Raw genomic sequence first — 24,866 nt, 5'->3', positions numbered from 1 at the left:
CAAAAACCCCTGATATTTTTATTGAGATACATGAAATATAAAAATAGGTCAAAGACTACTTTACAATTTCATTTATAGCACGCTGGCATGTCTTTTTTTCATCTGACCAAGCTATCCTTTGAACCTTTAAGGAGTATTTTAATGTTTTCCCTGTAGAAGTTTCGCACACTTTTTATAAAGTTTATTCCTTGGTATTTTGCCTTTTTACTGCTATTGTAAATTGGCTCCTTCCCTCCACTATACCTTCGAATGGACCGTGTTTTCACATGAAAGCTATTAACTTTAGTACATTAATTTTATATCCTACTACCTTAATGAATTGTTGTGTAGTTTTCCAGTCAATTCTCCGGGTTTTGTAGTTTTATGATCTCTTCCTTTCTAACTCCTAAACCTCTATTTCTTTATTTATCCGTTTCCATCCTCTTATTTAACAGTCTAAATAACTTTTTTTCTGATGTGTCTCTCTCTCTCTCTATGTATATATCTTTGGTTTTGCTTTATGATTCAATCTGATCGTCTTTCTCCTTTAATAGGTGAGTTTTAACCAATTCACATTTACTTAACACATAACATATCAGATTTTTCAGACACCCATGCAGATGTATAGCTGTTCTGCCATATCACCCTGGGTCACTATAGGTCATCTACTACCTATATATCATAAAAGCCTTTCACTATATAGTCTTTCTTTGATCTTATTATAGTTCTCCCGGAATTTAGGTTTTTACTTTTGTTCTAGAAGTTCCCTTTACACTATATACACTTGTATGTGATATTCTCAGTCTCCTCTTTTTTCAGGGATTCTGTTAGTTCCCTTGTAGAAATGTTCAATTTAACTTAGAAACTTTTCCATTTCTCTACTCCATTATCCAATTTTGGTCAATAATATATATTTTCAAGTTTACTTTGACACTTATAAATTCTACCACTGATTTGTCTTTTCCATTTTTTTTTTAATTCTTCATCTGACCTGCTTTCCTCTAGCTCCCACCCAAGTGCCTTCACAACTCCTAATGAGACCAAAGATCAAGGTCACTCAAGTAAGATTTGCACCCTACATCCACCAAAAGGTTACCTTTGATGCCTGGTAAGTCAATGCTGGCATGCTCGTGGATTCCAATTCCATTTCGGATGATCCGCAAGGAACCTTCCTTGAAAGCCCCAGAGCAAGTAACCAGCTGCAAATAGAGAAAGTGTTTCTAAATACCTCCTCACAAGCCTGGGGCCATCATACTGATGCCCGGAAAGTAAACCCAATGACCCTTCCAGTGGAGCTAAGTTTGAGGATGCAGACTTGGCAGAGGCTGATGTCCAAGTCCCTCAAATTTTCCAAGCAGACAGGACATTCTAGTCCAAGAAGCAAAAAGCAACTACCACTGCTCCTAGCAAGGTGGCTTCCATCATTGGAACCTAGAGTGTACTAGAAAGAACACAGGATCTAGACTCAGACACACCTGCCATTTGGGGGTTATGGGACCTTGGACAAGTTCCTTGATCTTTCTCAGTCCCAAGTCTCCTCACTTCTGAAACAGCCAAGAATTCCTATCTAATAGGGTGTCGTGTGATCACAGATAATGTAGATCTGTATCACCGACCTAGCGATGCACTCAATAAATGGTAGTTATCCTTGCGTCGTCGTTAGTGAGCAAGGCTCTTAAAACTTATCTTCAGTGCACACACCCCACTCCGGATAGGCAAGTCTAGAAGAGCACAGTTTGAGCGAACATATCAACCATCCATTTCTAGGATGACCCTCTTACCTGTCCCTGCCCCTGTCTTTCCAGGTCCACCACGCACATGTCCACAATGGGTCCCAAATTAGTAAAGGTTTCCATGGCCACTACATAGGAGCCTTGTTCGTTGCTGTCAACATTGAGCTAACAAGAAAAAACAAGGTTAGTCCTGGAATGCCGCTAAGAGATCCACCCTAAAGAGACGGTTATCATCCAAGAGAAACTCTGAATCCTATAAGATCTGCCCTTCTTGTACTCCACTGGATGCTTCTAGAAGGGGATTATTGACTAAGGAACATGGTTAGCTTCTACAAGACCCACGAACCAGTGAGGGATTTCTAATCTGTGAGTCCCATGGATGGATTTCAAAGAAGCAGTTTGGAAATTAATGTAAAACATTTGCATGTATTTCTCTGCAGAGAAATCCAAAGTTTTCACACTCCAGAGGTGATCTGGCACAATACACTATGACCTCTTTGAAGGTAGGAGCTGGGTCTTGTTTCATCATTGCATCCACTCTGCCCAGCACCTTGCCTGGCACATCTGTTGAATGAACCTTTAAGACAAAGAGCTAGTCAGGGTAGGAAGGGAAATCGACCGAGGAGACAGCTGCATAGCATGGAAACAGATGAAATGAAGAAATTCAGAGGTTCCAAACACAGGAGAAACGTGACAAAGAAGCAGTGAAGATGGCGAAAAAGCCAGAAAGAAGAAAGTATCTTCTCACCTTCACAAGCTGGGAGTCACCGAGGCGAGACCCAACGAACACAACACCATTATCGAGGTATGTCAAGCATTCGGCGATAGAGGTCTAGAAGAAAGTCAGTGGCATGAAAGGCATCAGAATGGACACTCCCTGGGAGCCCGACACTGTCCTACCACTGTCCTCTCACCTCTCAGAGGTCTGCTAAGAAAACAAACAGCTGCAGCCACGACTCCCGAAATAATTCTCCATTTCAAATCCCCAGACCGCACTAAACAAATGTTCCTAAGTCTCTGAAGTTTGTGACTCCGTGTATCATATCCTTACAGTCAGAAAAATCTATTCTTTCTCTTGCAGGTGCCTCCTCCGAATGATCATCTTAATACCAATGGCTCCAGTCTGCTCCTTAACTTTTTTGGGACCCTCCCCCTGGAATGGAGTACTAGCGTTAGGTTAATCTTCCATTCTGAATGGTATCCTTTCCATTTCTCTCCCTTTGTGTGCTTGATGTAGAGCACGGCTGCCTGCGAGATTCTCCAACATCTAACTCATTTGAAAACCAACTTCCGCAGCAGGACTGACCACGTGTCGCTAGGTGGTACGTAACACAGTTCCCAGTCACAGTGTGAGACCACACATCTGGGGTCACTAGGGCGCTAGCAGAAGACAGCAGAGCAGGGACCAGCCCGACCTCTCCAAGGAGCTCCACGCGGAGATCTTTGAGGGTGACGGTGCCGTCCATCTGCTCCTCCTTCTCCAAGAGCAGCATAAAGAGCCGTCCTTCCATGTCTCCCAGCAGATAGCGGGAACCATTGGGGTCCACACGATTGTGACACACGATCGTGCTTTGCTGCCAAGAGGGAAGACATGGTCGTTAGAGATTAAGTGTCTCCCATAACCAGAGAGCAAACCCTCGTGAACCACTCCCTTTACCAAGCCCAGCCATTTCACAGGCAAGGAATCCACTTAGCAAACGCTACGTGTGTGATTAAAAATGGGGACATTTTTATTCTGAAGACCATTTTCTGAGGAACTCAATATACCTGAAATGTTTTTTCACAGATTATCCTATTGGGAAAATAGAAATACACAGAAAATAGGAAGCAGCTGTAAGTATTCACTGGACTATGAACACTACCACAGATTTTGTTACTTACCGTCACGACTACGAATTCCTCCCACTGCTAACGCTACCATAGACTATGTCATTTGCCCTTTAACTTAATATTCTAATTCTTATGACTTGAAACACTGAGATTTGAAACTTTTGTGACCAATTTTTTTAAGTCTGTACAACTGATCACTCTATGACCCTCACATGACTTGAGCTCTGAGAACATTTAATCAAATCTGCAAAATCCTTCTCTTCGTAAAGTCGCCCCAGTAGACGGGAAGAGTAAGCCTCCTTCGATTACTACTTCTTTCTCTCGGCTAGTGGGCAAGCTCTTTGTAAGCAAAACCAGGCCAGTCTCTCTTTGTATTCCCAATGCCCCACACAGTATCTTACGCACATAGTAAACGCTAGGACAGACATCTAGAAATTTCTCTTTACAAATGGGGAGAAACAAAGGAGCAGGGTAAGAACAAGGGCAAAAAAAAAAAAAAAACAGAGAAGGAAGGAAAAGTAAAAGAGTGCTTCTCACCTTGATGATAGGAGGGGCAATCGCCAGGTATTTGTCACCATTGTGATAGGTGATCGACTCCTGTCCAATGATGATGGCCCCTCCAAAGGGCTCTGGGACTGCAGGGGAAAGGACAGCGTTAGAACGCTCAGTACTCCAGACCTGCCAAGCCCTGTAGCGTCAAGGGCACTGATCCAGCCACCTCTGGGGCAAACCTTCAGGAAATCATTATTTTTAAAAAGACAACCGAGTCCAAGGAACATGGCGGCCTTTAACTGACGCTGCTGTCTGGGAAATGTCAGGCTGGCATCACCTAACCCTGTATTTTTATCGTCACTCTTCCGGTGTTTCCGAGCCCCTACGGGTGGGGCGTCTTCTCCGTGCTCTTCCACCTGCACCCTCCCCCTTTCTCTCCTCAATTTTGATCTCTCGAACTCAAAACGGTTATTCTTTTTCCCGTTCCTTAGCTTACTTTCCCCCGTTATCAGGGCCACCATTTAGAAAAGCCAATTCTCACTTGAGAGTTCTAAAATTTCTCTCCTAAGCGAGACACATAACATGATGTTGAGGGCAGGATATGGGACAAGGAGCACAGAGGCCTGGAGTCAGGCCGAGGCTTTGTCAGCGAGGCACAGGCACGGGCAAGCCCCGTGGCCCAGGCATCCCCATCTGTGAAAGACTCAGATTAGATAAGCTCCACAGGCCACCCCGCCTCGGTTTTTCAACGTTATGCCCAGCAATGAAATAATGAGAGTAATTTCTACACGCCACTCTGCAAATCAATCTCAGTACTTAACCCCGCCACCCCAAATAAAGGAAAGCTGTACTTTCTGGGAGGAGTAAAAAACAGACAATCCCAAAAACAAAAATGGGAAAAGCAAAGGAAAGCACATTTAGAAAACAGGAGACGTCAGGGCTGCTGAGTAATGCACGTGTATAATAGCATCTGAGCCCGGAAATGAAGGTGCAGAGAAGGTGAGGAAGGAGCAAGAGTAGGGAACAGACCCAGACCTGGGGGGCAGGGGGCACATTTCCAAAACCCCAACCAACCTGCAATCACCATGGAAGCCTCAGCTTCTACGTTTTCCTGTTTCCAAGGGCCCTTATTGAACTCCTTCTCTCGGAGAGACACCTCATAGGTTTTCACATGCCGCCCCTGAGGGTCCTAGGTGGGGGAAAGGTGGAGTGGTTAGCCCCAACGAAGGGTGAACCCTGGACTGGACAGGAGTCCTGAAAGGGACAGGCCATACCCACCCAGCATCTGACCATCCTATCACGTTGGCCTTACTACCCTGACCCATCCATATGCTGACAGCCACCAACTAAGCCTGTGACTGGGTAGGCTGAGACCCAGACCTGTTTCTAACAACTCAACCAACCAAGACAGGCTTCAGAATTAGAAAAATCAATGTGGCATGCTATACCGATCACCGTAAGAAATACAACACACACGTGTATATTCACGGGTGTGTCTAAGACATACGTTATGTCCTAGAGTCCTTGGTCTCAAGGAACTTACTATATTGAGAAGCTAAATACGTCTAAGAGATTAAAAAATTTATCTGAGGGGCGCCTGGCTGGCTCGGTCCGTGGAGCATGCAATTCTTGACATCGGGGTCGTGAGTTCGAGCCCCAAACTGGGTGTAGAGATCACTTAAAAAAAAAAAAAAAAAAAGATACAATTCTTAAGCACATTCTGCAGGGGTGATGGGAGTGAGAACAGAACACAACACTACCCTACAAGGAGGTTTTAGCTAAGACCTCCAGTCCTGCCTTTGTCAACACCTTCCCCTGCTTCTCCTGAATCCTGACTCACATCAGTCCTAGGGCCATCAAAGTCACCTTTGAGACTAGAAGAGCAGGGACAGGGAGGCTACAATCGGCCAGTGGGAGATGGCATCAACAAAGGCCAGATGGAAGTCTAAGAAGTTATGGAAAGAATTCCACAATGTGTTTCGGGGCAGGGGCCACATCTTAATCGCTGCTAATAGCTCCTGACACACTTAGAATGACTACCTTTCACCGGGCAAGTCCCTAAATGTTTCCCAAGTTGAATTTTGGCACAAAACAAGAGATAGTGGTTTTTAGTTGAGGAAAGCTCTTCCCATCAATGACAGGGGTAAGACTGAACTTCATGAAAAGTTCAAGCTGGGGTTTGCATTTGGACCCCTGAGACACATACAGAAACGAAGATCTTTCACAACTGGCAGCCCTGAGGCTAGGAACAGACAGAATCAGCCTTGAATAACCAACATCAATGTTTTAATGACCTGGTAATTTACAAAACTGTACACAAGAGAGAAATTCTTAAGTTTTTATTTCAGCTTCAGTAGTGAACTGTGAGTAACATCAAACAAAATCTCCTAAAGTCGTTTCAACCTCATTCAACTGAACTTCATTCCGACCAGCCTCTGAACTCTAGCACTTAGGGGGACACTAAAGAATACGCAAAAACAATCTGTTTCCGAAGCTTAACACAGCTATCGAACGTGCCCACGCGTCTCACTCGGGACTCAGACTAGGTTTCCCTCCACCATTGATTCAACCACATGCAAGTGAAATGACCTCATGCTATCTGGCTCTTTGTTAAAAGGCGGAGATTTTTCTAAGATACAGGCAAGTGAGCCTGGTGTTCTGCCACCCCGCCCCCACTTAACAAATCTGGCGCAGAGAACAGCTGCCCAGGATCAGCGCGGCTAAAGTTTGAGGCACAGACCAAAATAGAAGTCAACAGCCAACAAGTCACCAGAAAGTGAGGGCTGGACAAAATGCAAACCTCTTCTTACAAGACGTAGATAAGACATCGCCAAGACGATTTTTCTTTTGCTTATAGGGGCAATTTCTAGATCACTGCTCTACAGCTAAGTTTTAATAATCCCCTAGCATGCCGGTAAGAGACTCAGACAAAGTATAAACTGGGTCACCCTATAAAATCTCCAAGGTCCACAAGAATGTAATCTCAGGATTAAAACCTGCTACCAGCCCCAGAGAGCTTCCTGCCTCATTAAGTACTACTGCGCTCAAGACGCAATCAAATTCTGACCCATATTAATCATACCATTCAAAACATTTAAGGACAAATACGTTCAACTCTCTGCCTGCCCTACTGCCAAATCCAGACATTCCAATTAGCGGAAAGCAACTCCCACTGTGCAAAACCACACCACTTCCCCCTCTCTCCTCCAGCTCCAGTACCTGGTAGACAAAGCAGATGGTAGGTGCTTGGCAACCATATAAGAACTTGACGTCGATGACATGCAACTCCTCGAGGCGGATGTTAAAGGCCTTGAGCTCTTTATTGTCCCGGTCTAGCGGAATAACCTTGAAAAGGCCATCATAGAGTCGCAGGCCAATCATGCGGCACTCGGGGTCAATAATGCCAATGATGCCAGTCTCTGAGGGGCGGCCAATACGGTCCTAAGAAGTAAAACTGGGGTTAGGAGGGGCGCCTGGGTGGCTGAGTCGGTTAAGCCTCTGACTTCAGCTCAGGTCACGATCTCACAGTTCGTGGGTTCGAGCCCCGTGTCGGGCTCTGTGCTGACAGCTCAGAGCCTGGAGCCTGCTTCAGATCCTGCGTCTCCCTCTCTCTCTGCCCCTCCCCTGCTCACGCTCTGTCTCTCTCTCAAAAAAATAAAATTAAAAAAACTGAGGTTAGGGAAGAACCTCAACACTCAGGGTAACAGAGGATACCAGGCACCTCCTCCCCAAGGTGACTTTAGGGGTAGCAGTAAAACCAGCGGCGTCTACTGGCCATGCCAGCGAGCCCACGTCAGTGCGTGCCTTTTCGCAGAACACTGAATCTCAATGAATTAGTACCCTGTCCCTTGGACTCTTCCTTTCTTCATAAAAGCTCAAACCCTTAGGATGTTCTATTTGTTTCTCTGATCACAGTGAGAGCTGCCCCCAGCAGCTCAATTTTCTCCATCAAATCATGACAGCTCTACCCAAAAAACTCTCATCAGCCTAAAGCAGCCACCTCACCTGGACGTTGCCATGGGCTCGTGTTATGATATCAATGCTCTCGCCGCTCTGCTTGTACTCCAGGATGCAGGCATTGTACTTAGCTGTCAGGATAAACAGGAGGTCCTTGCTCTCCCCCTGGAAACCAACATGATACCATTAAAAGAGGTTCTTTAAAAAAAAATTTATTTTTAATTTTTTTTAGTTTATTTCTGAGAGAGAGAGAGAGAGAGAGAGAGAGAGAGCGAGAGAGTGAGCATGAGCAGGAAAGGGGCAGAGAGAGACCGAGACGCAGAATCTGAAGCAGACTCCAGGCTCTCAGCTGTCAGCACAGAGCCCAAACGTGGGGCTCAAACTCATGAACCACAAGATCATAACCTGAGCCAAAGTCGGCCACTTAACCGACTGAGCCACCCAGGCGCCCCTAAAAGAGGTTCCTGTTAAAACAAAAATAGCTGTCCAGCCTTTAAGCCTCTGTCTTCAAGCATGCTAAGTTCTAGAAGAACTTTCTTTTCTCCCTGAAGAGAAAAATCCCAGTGAATAGGTAACACACATCAGGTACACACACCCTAAGGGTGTGTGCAACAGGCCAGAACTAAAGCAGGTAAACATCTGGGCTTCACTTTGATGACTGTACTTGTCTCTGCCCTACCCACAGTAATGTCTTGTCTATTTCCATCTCAAGCTAATCTCTCATTCCATTCAAATTCTCCAAGATGAATGCAATGCCTCCTCTAATCCTCTCCCAACTATTCGAAGAGGGAAAAACATGTGAATAACGATGAGAGCTAAAATGGATCTACAAAGTCTTACTTACTTATTAACAGAGACCCCAAAAGACTGAATATTTTGTTCCAAAGATTACAGTTGAAATTTTGAACCCACTGCTTTCTTGTCAGAGTCAATTAGGATACAATGAAGCAACACAGATGAAAGCATTTGAGTTACAATGATGACGATAATACTATGATAACTGTTAGTGTAACAGTAAATGCTTGCCATGTAATAGCTCCTATTATTATAACATTTCCTCTTCACAGTAACCCAGGGGATTTCATGTCGTTATCCCCACTCTGCACACAAGCCAATAAGGCTCTGAGGCTCTGAAAGGTTAGGTGACATCCAAAGTTAGAATCAATAAGGAATAAAACCAGGATGGCCCTCATCAAGAGCCTACTCTCTGAATCAGTATGGTGACCCACATTTCAAACCACTGTAGTCTCCCCTTCTAGAGAAGTCAACCTGACTTTTTTCCTAGTGACCCTGTTCTATATCTAGGAAGCTTGTTCAATACTATAAATTGAAACGTGCCATGCAAAAAAAAAAAAAAAAAAAAGAGAGAGAGAGAGAGAGAAAGAGAGAAAGAGAGAGAGAAAGAGAGACTTTTCTCTCCTAAACCCCATTCCACCCATCCCAAGCCAAAGTGAAAGCATCCACACGACAGTTCTTGTTGCTGGGCCCAACCCAGAGCACTTACCTTGGGCCTGAAAAGCTCCATGACAGCAATCTTCCCATACATGCCCACCTCTTTGACGGGCCGAAGCCCCTCAGCAGTGACCACATAGATCTCTAATCTCGTGTTTTTGGCAATCAACAGGTTCAGGTCTTCGGCTGATGTAAAGTGTCCTGAAAGGTACAGATCCTCTAACTTTTGACGCCAGAGCAGTATCTAAATAATCCTATCACTTGTCCTTAAGTACCCCCAGAATTCACATTTATTTCAGAGTTCTCTGGCTCCCTCCATTCACTTCCTTCTTGCCAAATCCAGCACCTCAGAGAGTCTCACTTCATACATTCAAGAGAGCTACTTCCCTAATCAGACTAAGAAAACTGGCCTGGGCCTAAGAGCAGCATGTCCTTCAACTGACAATGACTGTGAAAATCTTTCAGATGGCTCTGTGCCCTCAAATTTTACTTTTCCTACTGCAGTGGCAGACTTATCTTCTCGGTAAGGGATGCTGGAGAAAGCGTTCACCTGCATTCAGTCCTTACCTACATTCTCACAAAATCTTGAGCAAACAGACCAGATGGAATGCAAATTCTCAGAGCTTTATATCAAGACACTGTTTTGTCCACACCTCTTGCCTTCCCAGCAGTCGACCAAATAACCCCCCGTCCACACTCCCTCACAGCTTCCAACTCTCCAAACAACAAGAGTTTTGTTTTGGAATCGTGATTAGGATGTACACAAACATACAACTTTGAGGCCTTCATATTCTGCTGTGAACGTGGTTCAAGACGATTACTCCCGGGGTTCTGGACATCTGTGTCCTTTGTGATCCTTGTCTAGTCAACAAGGCAAACCCAACACAGGGCCGGGCCATCCGAACCCTCGGCTCTAGCAGCTCCCTCGAGTAAACAACAGCCCCAGGCAGAGAAGACTCCTCTCCTTCGGGTGAGAGCGTACATTCCTCACATCCCTCCACCTCCTGCACCTTCCAGGCTCTCCCACTGGAAAATTCTGACCCTAAGAAAGTCGCCATCGCCACCGCCCCTTCCCCTGACCACACGAGGCCAATCTCGCCCCCCCCCCCCCCCGGCAACACCGTACAATCCACTCACACTTCGCTCTCTGTCCCGGTGGGGCCCGTCCCTGTCCCCGAGGCCAAGTGACCTCCCAGGACGAAAAGGGGACCCCCAAGCGCAGCTTTTACTCCCCAAAAGGCGCGTGCTTCTTTTAAGGACACCTTCTTTAAAGCCGTGAGCTGGCGGAGCTCCGTCGGCCGCCAGCACCTTCCATTCCCGCGACTCGGTCCCGCCCGGCCGCCCCAGGGGCCGCGGGCCTCCCTAGGCCTCGGTGCCCCCCCAGCTCCCTCCCTCGCGGGGTCCCCTGCCCCGGCAGCCTCACCGGTCACGCAGCCGTTCACGGCGGTGGGCTTCTGTGCCGTTACCACGTAGTTGTACGACATGTCGAGGTCTGGGGCGGCCCGTCGGCACTCGAGCGCAACGATAGAGAAATGGACACAGGCGAAGAGACAGGGGCCCCCACCCGCGCGCGGCGAACTCCAATGCCGCTGCCTCCGCCCCAGAGACACGTTGCAGGCCAGAGCGGCCGGGGCGCAGGGGATCACGGGACGGCCTCACCTGGCCTCTTGGAGGACTCACGGCGCCCTAGGCGGCCAACCAAAAGAGGCCCCGCCCCTAGAGGCCCCGCCCCGTCTCTTACCGCCCGAGTCCGGAGTACCCGGATGAGGGCGAGCTGTCGGGGGTCCTTAGGAAGCTGCTGCGGTTTTGGAGGTGGCTGTTGCGGGCGTGAGCGGGTGGGGGCCCCTTCCTCCCTCGGAACCGACCCGCTGCCCTCAGCCCCCGTCCGCGTCTTTCGCCCAACCGAAGACCCCCGTCCTCTCTCTCTTCCATTGCTCGGAGAGTTCTCGGGGCTGATCTCCCTTTTGGAACCGGAAGTACTGCAGAGGTCTAAGAGGGTCAGGGAGGGGGCAGCAATTTGTGCACCTCCCAGACTGGAACCAAGGTCCGGACCTCTCTCTCCTTAGCACCCCCAGTTCCTCCAAACTAAGCCGGTACCCTCACCTGGCCCTAGGATGATCGATCACTCTGCCTTACCCCGAGGACACCAGGAGCCTCACTTTTCCTCTTTTAAACTGTGTTTTATTTTTCAGATATGGGAGGGCCCGCTAGGCCACTTGCCCTCATTATTAGTGCCCCCGTTGCTGTAGAAATTCTGACCTCAAACACAAAACCGGAATTTCCCCGGGTGAGACCCATAATGGCCCAGGAAAGCAGTCCTGCAATTTCCAGGCCACTCCACCTCAGAGAGGCTTTGCAAGGAAGGAGTAGGAGGAGGACCACGTGGCTTTGAGCACCTACAGCATGCCACAGAGAAGGCAACCCCCATTTTACAGATGAGGAAGCTGAGGCTCAGGGGAATTGGTTTACCTGAGATCTCCCCAGTAAGTCAGGCAGAGCTAGGTGGGGACCCTGGGTGCAGATTCTTTCTATTGCAGATGCAGAGTGAGCACGAGACCTTGGATGACCCCAAGATACCTCTGAACAAGGCTGCACTGAGAGAAGCTAAAATGTCATTGCTGTTTACCTACGTAAACAAGGACTCTGCCTGACTTAGGAAGCACTGAATAGCCAGTAAAAACAACACAGGCTTTGTAGAAAAACTAGGCCTGAGTTTGAGTCCTGACTCTTACCGGTATGACCTTGGACAAGTCATTAGAGCTCTCTGCCTGTTTCCCAGAAGTAAAATGGGGTCACAGACTCAGCTGCTCCCTTCCTGGTGTGGTGCCAAGACCAACTGCATGAAGATCTTTATAAATGAATTCACTGCATGCGATGCCCATATAGGAGTTGAAGCTACTCCGTGGGTAAACGCCCCTTGGTGATGAGGTGGGTGCTGTTCTTGGGCATAAAAGCAGCCCTGTGCCCAGCATGGATCAGTCTGTCTTCTGGCAGCCAAGTGCAGGTGTGAACCTTGGTCAGCCCCATGCTCTTCTCCATTCGCAGCCCACGTACTAGAGTTTGGACTTGGATCAAAGTCTGGGGCAGCTCCCTCATTACTAGGGCCCTGGGTGCGTGATTGTGCCAGCAGGGTGCCAGTAGGCTGCCAGTGCCTCCAGCGGCTCATACTGTTATCCTCTCCTACAGGTGCTCCTACGACCTTTGCTGTGCTTAGACCCAGGTAGTACCCACGGGATCGCCCAGCCTCTGGCAGCTCAACGTGAAGGCGTGAACTCAGCTTGCTTCAGAGCCTCCCCACCATGGTGAGTCCCATGAGGGCCAGGGCAGCGGAAGGATACCATGGCCTTAGAGCAGTGGGGGTGCCAGCCCTAGGCATGCTGGAGTTCCTTACACCCTGACAAAAAGACGCTGCTGCCTCCTGAGGTTCACAGAGGTTATGAGAGGAGAGGGGGTCATCCTCCCTCTCAGGGCCGGATCTCTGCTTCCCTCCATTTCCCAGCTGGTCCCAGCCGGTCCCAGCCAGGCCCGGGGCTGCAGCCTCTCAGTCCCTCCAAGGCCCATCTGCCCCTGGTCTCGGTCATACATTTAGATTAAAACATTCCTAGGTGCCTGTTCTGTAATAGACACTGTAGCAGTCACAGGAGGAGTCACGAAGGATCTGGTGCCTGTTCCTGAACCTGAGGCCAGTGTGGGCTGGTCCCAGAGGTGTTCCTTACACCCTGTGGGTGGTACACCTCTGGTACACTGTGGGTGGCCCAGCATGCCCCTGGGCCTTACTCCAGGTCCACTCTAGAACTAGATCTGAACCAAAGCAGGCCTTGGAGAGACGTGGGTTCACATTTCAGCCTGTCACCAACCAGCTGTGTGACCTTCTTATAAAAGACTTGATCTCTCTGAGGCTGTTTTTTGTTTTCCTCACCTGCCGTGCGAGGCATATTGGGGCCCACCTCCAAGTGGCCGTGAGGTGTTAATCAGACCCGAATCCGGGAGTCCTCACTCCTAATCAACTTCCTTTACTTTTACTTTTCTAACCTCTCGGGCCACTGGGAACCAGGGTTGGCACGGTTGCCCAAGCCCCCGCTTCTGCCTCTGGTTGCAAATCCCAGGCAAGACTGACTGTCAGGAATGGCAGGGGGACACATTCTTGGAGGCTGGTGGCTCTGGAGGCTGGGCTTGAAGTTGAGACCAACTCAGAATTTCTTTGCGTATTCCAGTCCCCAGAGGGCTCTGAGAGCCACAAGCCCATGCCCTTACTAGGGCAAGACTTCTGTCACTCTCCGCCTCCCTTCAGCCCCTCGGGAAAGCAGCATGATAAGGCTAAAATGGGACTATCTTTGGAGCCAAGCAGACCTGGACACTCACTGGCTGTGTGACCCTGGGCAAAGTCACTAAACTATGCCTCGGTTTCCTCTTCCAGGCTAATCTTCCCTGCATAGTGTGGTTGGGAATATTAAATGAAGCATGCCCAGAAGCACTTAGACCCAGACCTCGCTCTCAGTCACTACTTGGGAACAGAGCCAGTCTTATTATTCTGCTCGCTTCCTGCTGACCTGGGCTGCTCTCCTAATCCCAGAGCAGGTGGCTCGGCTTTGGCCCCTGCCAGAGTTTGCACAAAGGAACCGGATGCCCGTAGGTTTAGGGAAGGAGCCTCAGGGAGATGCACCTTGACAGGACCTGGCTCAAAGCCGCCCTGGGCCACCAGGCGGCGCTGGGATCCTGCCCTCTGGGTCCGTATTAGGCTCTAGTCTCTCTTTGGGACAAAGGCAGAACCCGCACCCTAGTCTGCAAGCCTTGTTCAGCTAGCAAGGTAGAAAAAGGGAGTAGCTGCCTTTTATTCAGTTCTGACCCTACAGCAGGTATACACTCTAGTTTATTAAGTCCCCAATTTGCCAAGGAAGACAGAGGTCAGAACGGTGAGGTGTCTTCCCTGAGCCTTCACAGCCGATGAGAGGCAGACGTGGGCTTTGAGCCCAAGCGCTCGTGACTGCAGAACCCAAATTCTCTTCTACTCTAGTCCCCGCGCTGGCCGCCTCTGCCTGCACCCTGTGTCAGCTCGGCTCTCCCCTCAGGCAAGCTGCCCCACACCCTCCCAAGCGAGGTGTCCCATGGCCAGGTCCCACCTTCTACTTGTGAGGACCTGCCCACCTCTTCCTGACGGTCACTGGTTGCTCAGGTCATTCTAACTTGCTTCCTGGCCCGGCCACCATATGCTTTCACACCTCCAGACCCTGGCGTGGACTCTCCCCCCCGCGACCTGGAATATCCTTATCCTTTTTCCCTACCCCGGGCCTCTCGTGCCCTTTCCCTTCCTACCTCCTACCTGTCCTCACAAAGATTCTCGGGATCCACCGAGGACACGGTGCATTCCTCTCGTGCTATACTTCCCACAGCACGTGGAAATGATCTCTCTGCACTTCCATCAAGGGCAGGACCAGCGTTCTGTTAACTCTTTGCACACAGTGCCTAGCACCGGGCACACCAAGAGGCTCAGGAAATGTTTGTCCTGCACCAGAGGCCCGGCGGGAACAGGGTGCCTCCTCCAGGCACAGGAGCCTCGGCCTAGGGCTTCTCCTCCTTAGAAGAAGACTGTTGGGCCCTAATGTTACTGCTTTCGGTAATACTCAGGATTCTAGGTCCCCTCTTTTATTTCTGCTGAAGCCATTCTCCCAGCCAAATTTCACCCATAGTCCAAAGTGCTTCATAAATTTTGCCCTGAATAAATGATCCCAAATTAAGAGAACTCCCAGAAGCAGCCACCTAAGAAAGGCATGCCCAGTTCGAGGAACTGCTGGGCCTTTGGGGTCTCCCTACGGTTAAGGGGTCCTAGCCGCAGCAGCGTGTCCCTGCCAACCACACCTGGAGCCTCCTCCCTGCTCTTCTCTCGCAGACATCCAAGAAGCTGGTGAACACGGTGGCAGGCTGTGCCGACGATGCCCTTGCTGGCCTGGTGGCCTGCAACCCCAACCTGCATCTCTTGCAGGGCCACCGCGTGGCCCTCCGTTCTGACCTGGACAGCCTCAAGGGCCGCGTGGCACTGCTGTCGGGTGGGGGCTCCGGCCATGAGCCTGCCCATGCCGGTGAGTAGTCTGGGCAGAGTGCATGGGCTCCTGGGAGATCCTCGGGGCTCCTGGGTGTGGAGGACAAAGCCCCGGTCGGGTCCCGGTTCCTCCTCTCCCAGTCCCTCAGGCTGAGATCCGGGGCCAGTCGTGGCCTTTCTCTGGACCTCGGTCTCTGTGTCTCTGAGGCACAAGGTTGGACCAGATGACCTCTGAGGCCCTTCCAGCTCTGCGAGTCAGTGATTCTGTGAATCCTGGCCTTCCAGGCCCACGTGACCCTTCCCCTCCTCCATGAAGCCTTCCTGACTTTTCCAGCCTAGAAACGTATACTTTTTCTGAATTCCCACCCTGCATTTTCGCATATAACGTGGACAGTCCTAGGTTGTTTCCTGTTCAGTGCCAGACATGGGAGTTTTCATTGAGCAATCCTGGGGGGCAGGGACCGGGCTTTGTATCGTCTGTACCTTTCCTGTCTCCCTCGGCAAAGCCATCCATCCACTGAGCACCATTCACGAGAACCTGTTGTTGCCTGGCACTGCTTTGGGCGCTAGGCATGTACCAGTGAGTCAGAAAGATAAGGTACCTGCCCTCACAGAGCTTCTGTTCTCCTTTGGAGATGCGGTAACCAGGTAAACACACAGTGAAAGAGCATTCCAGGGGCATCTGGGTGGCTCGGTCAGTTAAGCATCCGACTTCGGCTCAGGTTGTGATCTCACCGTTCGTGGGTTCGAACCCTACGTTGGGCTCTGTGCTGTCAGTACAAACCTGCTTCAGATCCTCTGCCCCCCCCCCCCACTCCCTCTCTGCTGCTGGTTCTCTCTCCCTCTCTCCAAATAAGTAAACTTTTTTTTCTTTTTAAAGAAGAGTGTTCCAGAGCATGTAAGTCAAGTAGCAGAGACAGGAGAGCAGGGTAAAGGAACAGGGAGTCACTGGGGATGAGGCAGGGACTTGCCTCCATTGGGAGGTCAGGGAAGGCCCTCCGAGGAGACAGCCCCTGAGGAAAGGTCTGTGGAGGGTGACCCAGGTGTTCTTTCAGCACTGAGCACACAGTAGGCCTTGCCAAACCGTGAAGCCCAGGAGCACGGGAAACCCTGGGGACTGCAGGCCTAGGTCCCCAGCGAGCACCCGCTCTGTCTCCAGGTTTTGTAGGGAAGGGGATGCTGACAGGGGTCATCGCAGGAGCCGTGTTCACCTCCCCGGCGGTGGGCAGCATCCTGGCAGCCATCAGGGCAGTGGCCCAGGCAGGCACAGGTAAGCCTGGCATGCAGGAGGGGCTGCTGCGGGGAGGCCAGGCACTGAGGGGGCCCTGCCGGCTGCCTCTGCAGTGGGGACCCTCCTCATCGTGAAGAACTACACTGGGGATCGGCTCAACTTCGGCCTGGCCCGGGAGCAGGCCCGGGCTGAGGGCATCCCCGTGGAGATGGTGGTCATCGGGGATGACAGCGCCTTCACCGTCCTGAAGAAGGCAGGCAGGCGGGGACTCGGCGGCACAGTGCTCATACACAAGGTGAGATTTCCCACCCGGGACACTGGCTGGCCGGCACCCCCCACCCCCAGCCTGCTCTTTCCAGCCAGCCCACCTCCCAAGAAGCCACTCCTTCCCCAGTGCGCCCTGATCCAGGAAGCCCCTTCAACTACCCAAGCAGAGAATAGAAGCATTCTCCCGGACCTTTCCCTCTCCTTTCCCCACACCCACCCAGTTGCCCTGTCCTAGTGATCCGACTCCCGAATGCCCCTATGACGCACGTGCCCCAGAGCCCTGCCCTTCCTGTCCCACCCTTGGTTCAGGCGCCCATGTGCTCGTGCCCGGGTGGTGGTCGCTGCTCCTCCCTGGGTTCCCTGCCAGCTTCCTGCCTACCCCTCCAGTATGTTCCCCACCCTGCCCCAGAGGTTTTGAAAATGTGTATCTGACCAGCTTGTTCACCTGCTGAAAGCCCCCCAGGCTTCTGAGAGTCAGCCAGGGTTCCTTGGCCAGGCGTCCACTGACTAGCTGTGTGACACTGGACCAGTCACCTCCCTTCTTTGGGTCCATTTCTCTGTTTGCAAAGTCTCTTCTGGCTCCCAACACATTGGGGTTCTTGAAGATTCCTGGCAAGTGCACTGTGAACGCAAGAGGGTGCATTCTTCTGCCCTAAATGTGGTGGGCCGGGTTGAGGTGATGGTACTGAGATGCCCTCTTCCCAACTAGAAACTCAGCCCCAGCCGGTCGTCTACCCCTAAGTGGTACGGTGACCCCTTCCCCTCATTCTGTGCGGGTGCAGGTGGCAGGTGCCCTGGCTGAGGCAGGTGTAGGGCTGGAGGAAATCACAAATCGGGTGAGCGTGGTTGCCAAGGCCATGGGTGAGTGCTGGCCCAGGGATTTGGGAGGGGCCGGTGGGAGGTTGGGGCTGACCTTGGGACTGACTAGGAGCAGGTTCCCTGCAGCTGCATAAGAGGGCTTTCCAGGCTACTCCCCAGGGGCTGAGGGAATGTCTCCTGGGGGAGCTCCAGGGGACAGGTAGCTTGGGTCCCCAAGCTGGGTTTCTCTTCCACCACCGAGGTGAAGAGTCTGGTGGCCTGTGTCAGCCAAGAGGCTGCCGTGGGCAGAGCTCCCGAGGTGTCTCTGCTGCCTGGCCCGATGCCCGGTGCCGAGAGCAGGATCTTTCTCACGCCTTGTCCTCATTCCCGCAGGAACCCTGGGAGTGAGCTTGTCCTCCTGCAGCGTCCCTGGCTCCAGACCCACCTTTGAGCTCTCACCAGATGAGGTGGAGCTAGGCCTGGGTGAGTTTGGGGCCACCCCTGTCCTGGCCGTGCCTGCGCCTGGGTCTTGCCCATGTCTTGTGCCCTGGGAGCTTTCCTCCCTGCTCACCTGGAGCAGGCGCCAAAGTAGTCTTTGTTGTTGGGGTTTTTTTTTTAAGTTTATTTAAGTAATCTCTACACCCAACATGGGGCTTGAACTCACAACCCCAAGATCGAGACTTGCATGCTCTTCCGACAGAGCCAGCTGGGCGCCCGGGTCTTACTGTTTTTATGTGGGCACTTGAGGCCCTTCTGGCCCGGCCTGCCTGGTCTCTTTACCTGCTTTACCGTCCAAGCCCAGGGCTCTGGCCATGGGGGCTCTGTGCACCACCCACCTCCTTGTCTTTGTTCACACCACTTCTGGGCCCCTCTACCTCTGCCAGAAATCAGCCCTTCTTTCAAAGGGGGTCAGAGGCCACCCAGCTCCCTTCTTCCTTCCCCCACGCTTCCGAAGTGATAGGCAGAGGCCTCAGGTGGCCTCGCCGTGATTGCCTCTAGTTAAAGCTACTTAACTGGTTAAAAGTTAAGTAGTTAGGTTCTAGCTGTCTCCACTACCCAGCCATAAGCTCCCAGAGAGCAGACTGTGTAGCTTTCATTATTCTGTCCATTGCCCCCGACACTCCTCACATACACAGTGCCTAGCCTCGTGCTGAGTACTTAGTAAATCCTTGAGCAAAACATGAGGAGCAAATCCGCAGGTCCCGAGTGGGTCCACGGTGACCAAGTCTATCCACAGGGATCCACGGGGAAGCTGGCGTGCGCCGGATAAAGGTGAGAGGACTCCGTGGCCCAGGCTGGTGTAAGACCAAGGCCTCCCAACGCAGCTCACCCCTGACTCTTCCTTCTGACAGATGGCATCCGCCGACGAGATCGTGACACTCATGCTCGACCACATGACGAACTCCTCCAACGTGTCCCATGTGCCCGTGCAGTCTGGTGAGGGGCTGTCACGCTGCCTCCCAGCCTTTCCTCCCATTCTGGGCAGGGGGCCTGGAGAGTCTCACCTAGGTGTCATGTCTGCCCACAGGCTCCTCAGTGGTGCTGATGGTCAACAACCTGGGTGGCTTGTCATTCCTGGAACTGGGCATCATGGCCGACGCGGCTGTCCGCTCTCTGGGTGAGCCCTGCATCGGAAGGGGACCTCCCCGACCCCTGGAGCTGCTTTCCCTGCAGCCCTTTGAAGCCAGACATGAGAAAAGCAGCCAAGATGGGGTCTTGAGATGGCCCAGAGCAGGGGCGTACAGGCAGACGAGCCCAAGTCAGGCCATCACTCTGCCAGCTGATGACTGGATGCCTTGAGCCTGTCTCCTTGTCAGCTAGGAAGTGGCAACAATAGTACCTGCTTTATAGGGTCGTTACGAGAATCACACGAGATTAAACAAACATAACGCACTTAGCATACGGCTTGGCACCTGCTGAGAACTCAGTAAAGGAGACTTGTAATTACTTCTCTTCCTTATAGAGGGGGCACCTCTAGGGAATGTGGTAATTCGGGGCATCCCTGAGGGAATCTGGCCCTCTCCCTACTAACCTCAGGACCCTAGCTTCCAAAGTCCTTGTTTCTCTCCGTTTCTTTCTCTGACGCTCTGAGGACAAGTGCCCACCTTCCTCTCCTTCCCTCATGGACCTCCACACTCTGGTATTGCAGAGGGCCGCGGGGTGAAGATCGCCCGTGCCCTAGTGGGCACCTTCATGTCCGCCCTGGAGATGCCTGGCATTTCTCTCACCCTTCTGCTGGTGGATGAGCCTCTCCTGAAACTGATCGGTGAGACCTGGAAGCTGGGGTCATCCAAGCCTGGCCTCCTTGTGGCCAGGAGGAGCCATGGGGACTTGGAGACACCCCCTCAGGGACCATGACCTCTGTGGAGAGGCCCTTTGTGGCTTCTCCAGCCTTCAGCTCTCACTTGAGGCGTTGGTAGTAGGATCCTCCCCAGGGACCCTTCACACTTCCCTTGTACACAGCAGGCACTCAGTACTTGCTTGTTGAGATGGAGGGAACCAGGCACAGGTGGGGAGTCCATGTCCCACTTAATCCCTGACCGGCTGACCTGTGTCTACAAGAGTCCTCCTGCTGTTCCTAGATGCTGAAACCACCGCATCAGCCTGGCCCAACGTGGCCAAGGTCTCCGTGACCGGGCGGAAGCGGAGCCGGGCAGCCCCTGCCGAGCCTCTGGAGGTCCCCGATTCCACTGCCACAGGAGGTACTGAGCTGTGCTGTTAAGGAAGTGGCCCAGGGATTTGGCCTGAGCCCCGAGGGGTGTGGGGTAGACAAGGGATCTCCTACCCATGCCTCCCCACACGGGTCAAGTTCAGCCTCTTCCCCGCTGGCCTCCCTCTCCAGGCTTAGCCTCGAGGCAGACGGTGCTTGTGCTGGAACGGGTGTGCGCCACCCTCCTGGGCCTGGAGGAACATCTGAATGCCCTGGATCGAGCTGCCGGCGACGGGGATTGTGGCACCACCCATAGCCGTGCTGCCAGAGGTTGGTGCCAGGGTCCCTCTAGGGTTAAGAGAGAAGCTGGTGTAGAACATTGGTTCTGAGATTTTGGCATTTCACGAACCAGAACAATTTTTTTTTTTTTAATTTTTTTTGGCGTTTATTTATTTTTGAGACAGAGAGAGACAGAGCATGAATGGGGGAGGGTCAGAGAGAGAGGGAGACACAGAATCTGAAACAGGCTCCAGGCTCTGAGCGGTCAGCACAGAGCCCAACGTGGGGCTGAAACTCACAGATCGTGAGATCGTGACCTGAGCTGAAGTCGGACGCTTAACCGACTGAGCCACCCAGGCGCCCCGAACCAGAACAATTTCAAAAGCACTGGGAGTGTTCACATGGGATGGACAACTTTTATTTTTCCCTGAGGTCATTCATAGGACCTGGCATCCTTTTCACCTGTTTTCATAAGAAAAGGTTCTTCTAGGGGCACCTGGATGGTTCAGTCAGTTGAGCATCTGACTTCAGCTCAGGTCATGATCTCGCAGTTCGTGAGTTCAAGCCCCGTGTTGGGCTCTGTGCTGACAGCTCAGAACCTGGAGCCTGCTTTAGATTCTGTGTCTCCTTCTCTCTCTGCCCTTCCCTGCCATGCTCTCTCTTTCTCTCTCTTAAAAATAAACATTAAAAAATTTTTTTAAGGAGCACCTGGGTGGCTCAGTCGGTTGAGCGTCCAACTTCGGCTCAGGTCATGATCTCACAGCTCGTGAGTTCGAGCCCCGCCTTGGGCTCTGGTGCTGACAGCTCAGAGCCTGGAGCCTGCTTCGGATTCTGTGTCTCCCTCTCTCTGCCCCTAACCCACTCGCGTTCCGTCTCTGTCTCTCTCAAAAATAAACATTAAGAAATATTTTTTTTAGAAGTTTCTTCTAACACTATAAATGTAGAAATGTTGTTATTGCAGAATAAAATATTTTTTTGATAAAATTACGTATGTACATATGTATGTATATACGTAAGCTCTAGGCCCAACATGGGGCTTGAACTCACAGCCCCAAGATCAAGAGTCGCATGTTCTACTGAGCCAGCCCGGTGCCCCAGTGTGTAATCTTTTATAGTGAATAATAACTTTCAGATTCAAGGAAAACTCATGTAATTGTCCTTATGTTTCTCAGCTTACCCAGACTAATGAAAGGCTCTTAATTATCCAGCCACCATGGGCTGGATTCCATCAAGAATTAGGCCCACCCCGGGCCTGGCACTGCTCTGTGGCTCTGAATACAATAGTGAGCCAAGCAGATAAAACTCCCTGCCCTCGTGGCACGGGTGGGGGAGGCAAACAGCCGACGAGGAGTATCCAGGAAGGAGGACGCAGGGCAAAGGGCCGAGAAGTGAAGCAGGGGCTTGAGGCAGGGAACGCCAGGCCGAGGGTGTCCGGGGCATGCCTCAGCTTCTGGGTGACAGGTGCCAAGGTCCCTGTCAGTCCCGGTTTCCCACCGCTCTGCAGACTGCCCAGAGGGTGTAGAAAAGGAGCTTTGGGGGGGGCGCCTGGGTGGCTTAGTCGGTTAAGCCGCTGACTTCGGCTCAGGTCATGATCTCACGGTCCGTGAGTTCGAGCCCCGCGTCGGGCTCTGTGCTGACAGCTCAGAGCCTGGAGCCTGTTTCAGATTCTGTGTCTCCCTCTCTCTGACCCTCCCCCGTTCATGCTGTCTCTCTCTGTCTCAAAAATAAACAAACATTAATTAAAAAAAAAAAGAAAAGGAGCTTTGGGAATCTCCCGAGGTTGGATTCCTCAGCCTCTTCCTGTGGCCATTACTTCAGCCTGGCAGAGAGGCCTGGGTGCTTGGTTGGGGTCCAGGCAGATGGGAGAGTCTGAATTCTTCGATGATTTTCTGTCTGCAGCAATCCAAGGGTGGCTGAAGGAGGGTCCACCCCCTGCCAGCCCTGCCCAGCTACTCTCCAAACTGTCTTTCCTGCTGCTGGAGAAGATGGGAGGCTCCTCTGGGGCGGTGAGTGCCGGCAGCCCCTGGGACCGGAGGGCTGACAGAGGGATCCCCCCGGTTGGCTAAGGCCCAGGCCAGCCCCGTGTGCTCAGCGTTTTGGTCCTTCCCAGCTCTATGGCCTGTTCCTGACTGCGGCGGCCCAGCCACTCAAGGTCAAGACAGACCTGCCAGCCTGGTCTGCTGCCATGGATGCCGGCCTGGAGGCCATGCAGAAGTGAGCCAGAGCCCCGGGCCTGAGACCAAGGGTGGGCTGGGGGCAGTGGATGAGGTCACCCACTCCCAGCCAGGCCCGATCCCCACTCCTAAAGTGACTCCCTGCAGGGAGTCCCACACATTGTCTTTCCCTGCCAGGTACGGGAAGGCTGCTCCAGGGGACAGGACTATGGTGTGTATACAGCCCAGCCCTTCCCTCTTTTAAGTATAGGAGCCCTGAAGGCCCCCCTCTGTGGCAGGGCCTCTCCTTAGTCCCCTTTCCCTCACCTTGTCCAGCTGGATTCCCTGTGGGCAGCAGGACAGGAGCTCCAAGCCTGGAAGAGCCCAGGGGCCAATCTGTTCCGTGTTTTGACGAAAGCAGTCCAGGTGAGTGAGGCTGGGACCCAGCCACCCAGGAAGACAGGCTTGGAGCCACTAGGTTCCCATCTCTATGTGACCCTGAACAAGTTAATATCCTTCCTGTACCTGTTTCCTCCTCTGAACAGGGAGAGGAGTACCTATCTCAGGGGTACTGTGAGGCTAAGAGAGATGTGCAGCCCCAGCACAGTGTCTAGGACATAGCAAGCCCTCAGGAGATGGTAATTCTTGCCCTGCCAGACGTATGTGAGAGGTGACCTCTCCACCCTGGTGACAGTACTCAGGGCGTTGATAGGGCTGGGGCAGAGGGGTGCAGGGTCCATGGGAGGAAGGAGGCCTGGTGGCTTGTCTTTGAGCCTGCTCCCATGTTCCCACTCAGAGTGCGGAGGCTGCAGCTGAGGCCACCAAGACTATGGAAGCGGGAGCCGGGAGAGCCAGTTACATCAGCTCTGCGCGGCTGGATCAGCCGGACCCTGGGGCAGTGGCCACGGCCGCCATTCTCCGGGCCATCCTGGAGGCCCTGCAGCACGAGGGTGTGTGAGCGCCTCCTGGGCCTCTGTGCCCCTCTCATCGTGGCTCAGCGGTGGCCACTGGCAGTTCCTCCTGTCTTCCAGCTGTGACCCTCCCAGTCCCCTTGCCCCCAGGGCCTGTCCTGAGTTTGGCAGGGAACCCTCTACCAACCTCCAGAATTCCTACAGAAACTGCAGGCCCAGAGTGGGTCATGTACCACCTTAGCGCTGCCCTTTCCCTCTTCAGGGAGGTAGAATTCTGGGGTCATGCTGCTCTGCCCCAGCCACCTCGAGGCCTCAGTGATAGGCATTTTCCTTGGGTGGCAACATGGCCTTAAACTGGCCATGCTAATTTGGTTTTAAGGCTTCCTGTGAAAGGCCTCCGACCTTGACCCTGAGCCAATGTGAAAAACAAGCAAATAAACCACATGGAAGCAAGAGCTCCGGCTTCTGCTGAGGGAGATTTTTCCTACCAATACACCAGGCACTAAGGCCTCAGCCTCTGGTTGAAATGATCATGACCCGGGGTGCCTGGGTGGCTCAGTGGGTTAAGCATCCCAACTTTGGCTCAGGTCACGATCTCAGAGTTCGTGAGTTCAAGCCCTGCGTTGGGCTCTGTGCTCACAGCTCTGAGCCTGGAGCCTACTTCAGAGTGTCTCCTCTCTCTGCCCCTCCCGTGCTCACATTCTGTCTCTTTCTCTCAAAAATAAACAAACATTAAAAAAAAAAAGAGAGAGAGATGATCACGACCCATACCCTACTACCTGACACCCAAAGGTAGGGTCTACGCAGCTGGGCTGGCTCCACTGGGATCCCATTCCCGTTCTCCCTCCAGTACACACACCACACCTCCTAGGTGTGCTTTTCTCAGCACTACGATAACCTTCAGGAATCCAGTGGGCAAACAGGATACTGGAAGAAATCACCGTATTTTATATATAATTTTTTTTGAAACCACCATATTCTAAAGCTCAGTGGTAGGACAGAAGCTGCACCCAAGCCAAACCCCAGGTCCCTAGGGCAATTGCTGATAGCACCTGGGCAAGCAGGAGGGGCTGCTGCGTCCAGTGCACGGTACAGAC

General features: G+C 52.0%; 2 protein-coding genes across 8 annotated transcripts in view; one reads left to right on the top strand and one right to left on the bottom strand.

The window, feature by feature from the left end:
- DDB1 (damage specific DNA binding protein 1) overlaps nt 1–11,088 on the bottom strand; it is a 29,743-nt gene extending 18,655 nt beyond the window's left edge. The window contains exons 1-10 of one of the 2 annotated variants that reach the window (XM_027045358.2): nt 10,867–11,088; nt 9,496–9,644; nt 8,040–8,156; nt 7,254–7,475; nt 5,109–5,223; nt 4,080–4,177; nt 3,128–3,286; nt 2,461–2,544; nt 1,761–1,877; nt 1,076–1,178 (exon numbers count right to left, since the gene is read on the bottom strand). In XM_027045358.2, the coding sequence (XP_026901159.1) occupies nt 1,076–1,178; nt 1,761–1,877; nt 2,461–2,544; nt 3,128–3,286; nt 4,080–4,177; nt 5,109–5,223; nt 7,254–7,475; nt 8,040–8,156; nt 9,496–9,644; nt 10,867–10,927 (1,225 nt within the window). In that variant the 5' untranslated portion in view covers nt 10,928–11,088. Of the gene's footprint in view, nt 1–1,075; nt 1,179–1,760; nt 1,878–2,460; nt 2,545–3,127; nt 3,287–4,079; nt 4,178–5,108; nt 5,224–7,253; nt 7,476–8,039; nt 8,157–9,495; nt 9,645–10,580; nt 10,603–10,866 lie in introns of those variants that run through there. The other variant, XM_053203085.1, reaches the window with a different exon arrangement.
- Nucleotides 11,089–11,154: 66 nt separating this feature from the next.
- TKFC (triokinase and FMN cyclase) lies at nt 11,155–24,514 on the top strand. Of its 6 annotated transcripts, none has more exons than XM_027045362.2 (18): nt 11,155–11,255; nt 12,630–12,745; nt 15,331–15,520; nt 16,640–16,750; nt 16,825–17,006; nt 17,761–17,839; nt 18,170–18,259; nt 19,014–19,048; nt 19,129–19,213; nt 19,305–19,394; nt 19,926–20,042; nt 20,359–20,478; nt 20,619–20,756; nt 22,605–22,711; nt 22,816–22,919; nt 23,057–23,090; nt 23,195–23,284; nt 23,655–24,514. In XM_027045362.2, the coding sequence occupies exons 2-18, from the start codon at nt 12,743–12,745 to the stop codon at nt 23,814–23,816; spliced, it is 1,737 nt and encodes a 578-aa protein (XP_026901163.1). In that variant the 5' UTR covers nt 11,155–11,255; nt 12,630–12,742; the 3' UTR covers nt 23,817–24,514. The 6 variants fall into 6 exon arrangements, with proteins under 6 accessions (XP_026901163.1, XP_053059063.1, XP_026901161.1 ...); XM_027045360.2 differs by having other exon boundaries at nt 11,170–11,278; XM_027045359.2 differs by having other exon boundaries at nt 11,199–11,487.
- Nucleotides 24,515–24,866: the final 352 nt, after the last annotated feature.

The sequence above is a fragment of the Acinonyx jubatus genome, chromosome D1, assembly GCF_027475565.1.
Source record: "Acinonyx jubatus isolate Ajub_Pintada_27869175 chromosome D1, VMU_Ajub_asm_v1.0, whole genome shotgun sequence".
Taxonomy (NCBI): Eukaryota; Metazoa; Chordata; class Mammalia; order Carnivora; family Felidae; genus Acinonyx; species Acinonyx jubatus.
Note: the sequence above shows the minus strand (reverse complement) of the source record. Positions and strands in the feature narration are given on the sequence as shown.

Bases quoted from the DNA above. Each gene is read 5' to 3' on its own strand.
- TKFC (XM_027045362.2), top strand. The intron at 20,757-22,604 runs GTTGGTGCCAGG...TTCTGTCTGCAG, and splicing joins CCATAGCCGTGCTGCCAGAG to CAATCCAAGGGTGGCTGAAG. The intron at 23,285-23,654 runs GTGAGTGAGGCT...GTTCCCACTCAG, and splicing joins TTTTGACGAAAGCAGTCCAG to AGTGCGGAGGCTGCAGCTGA.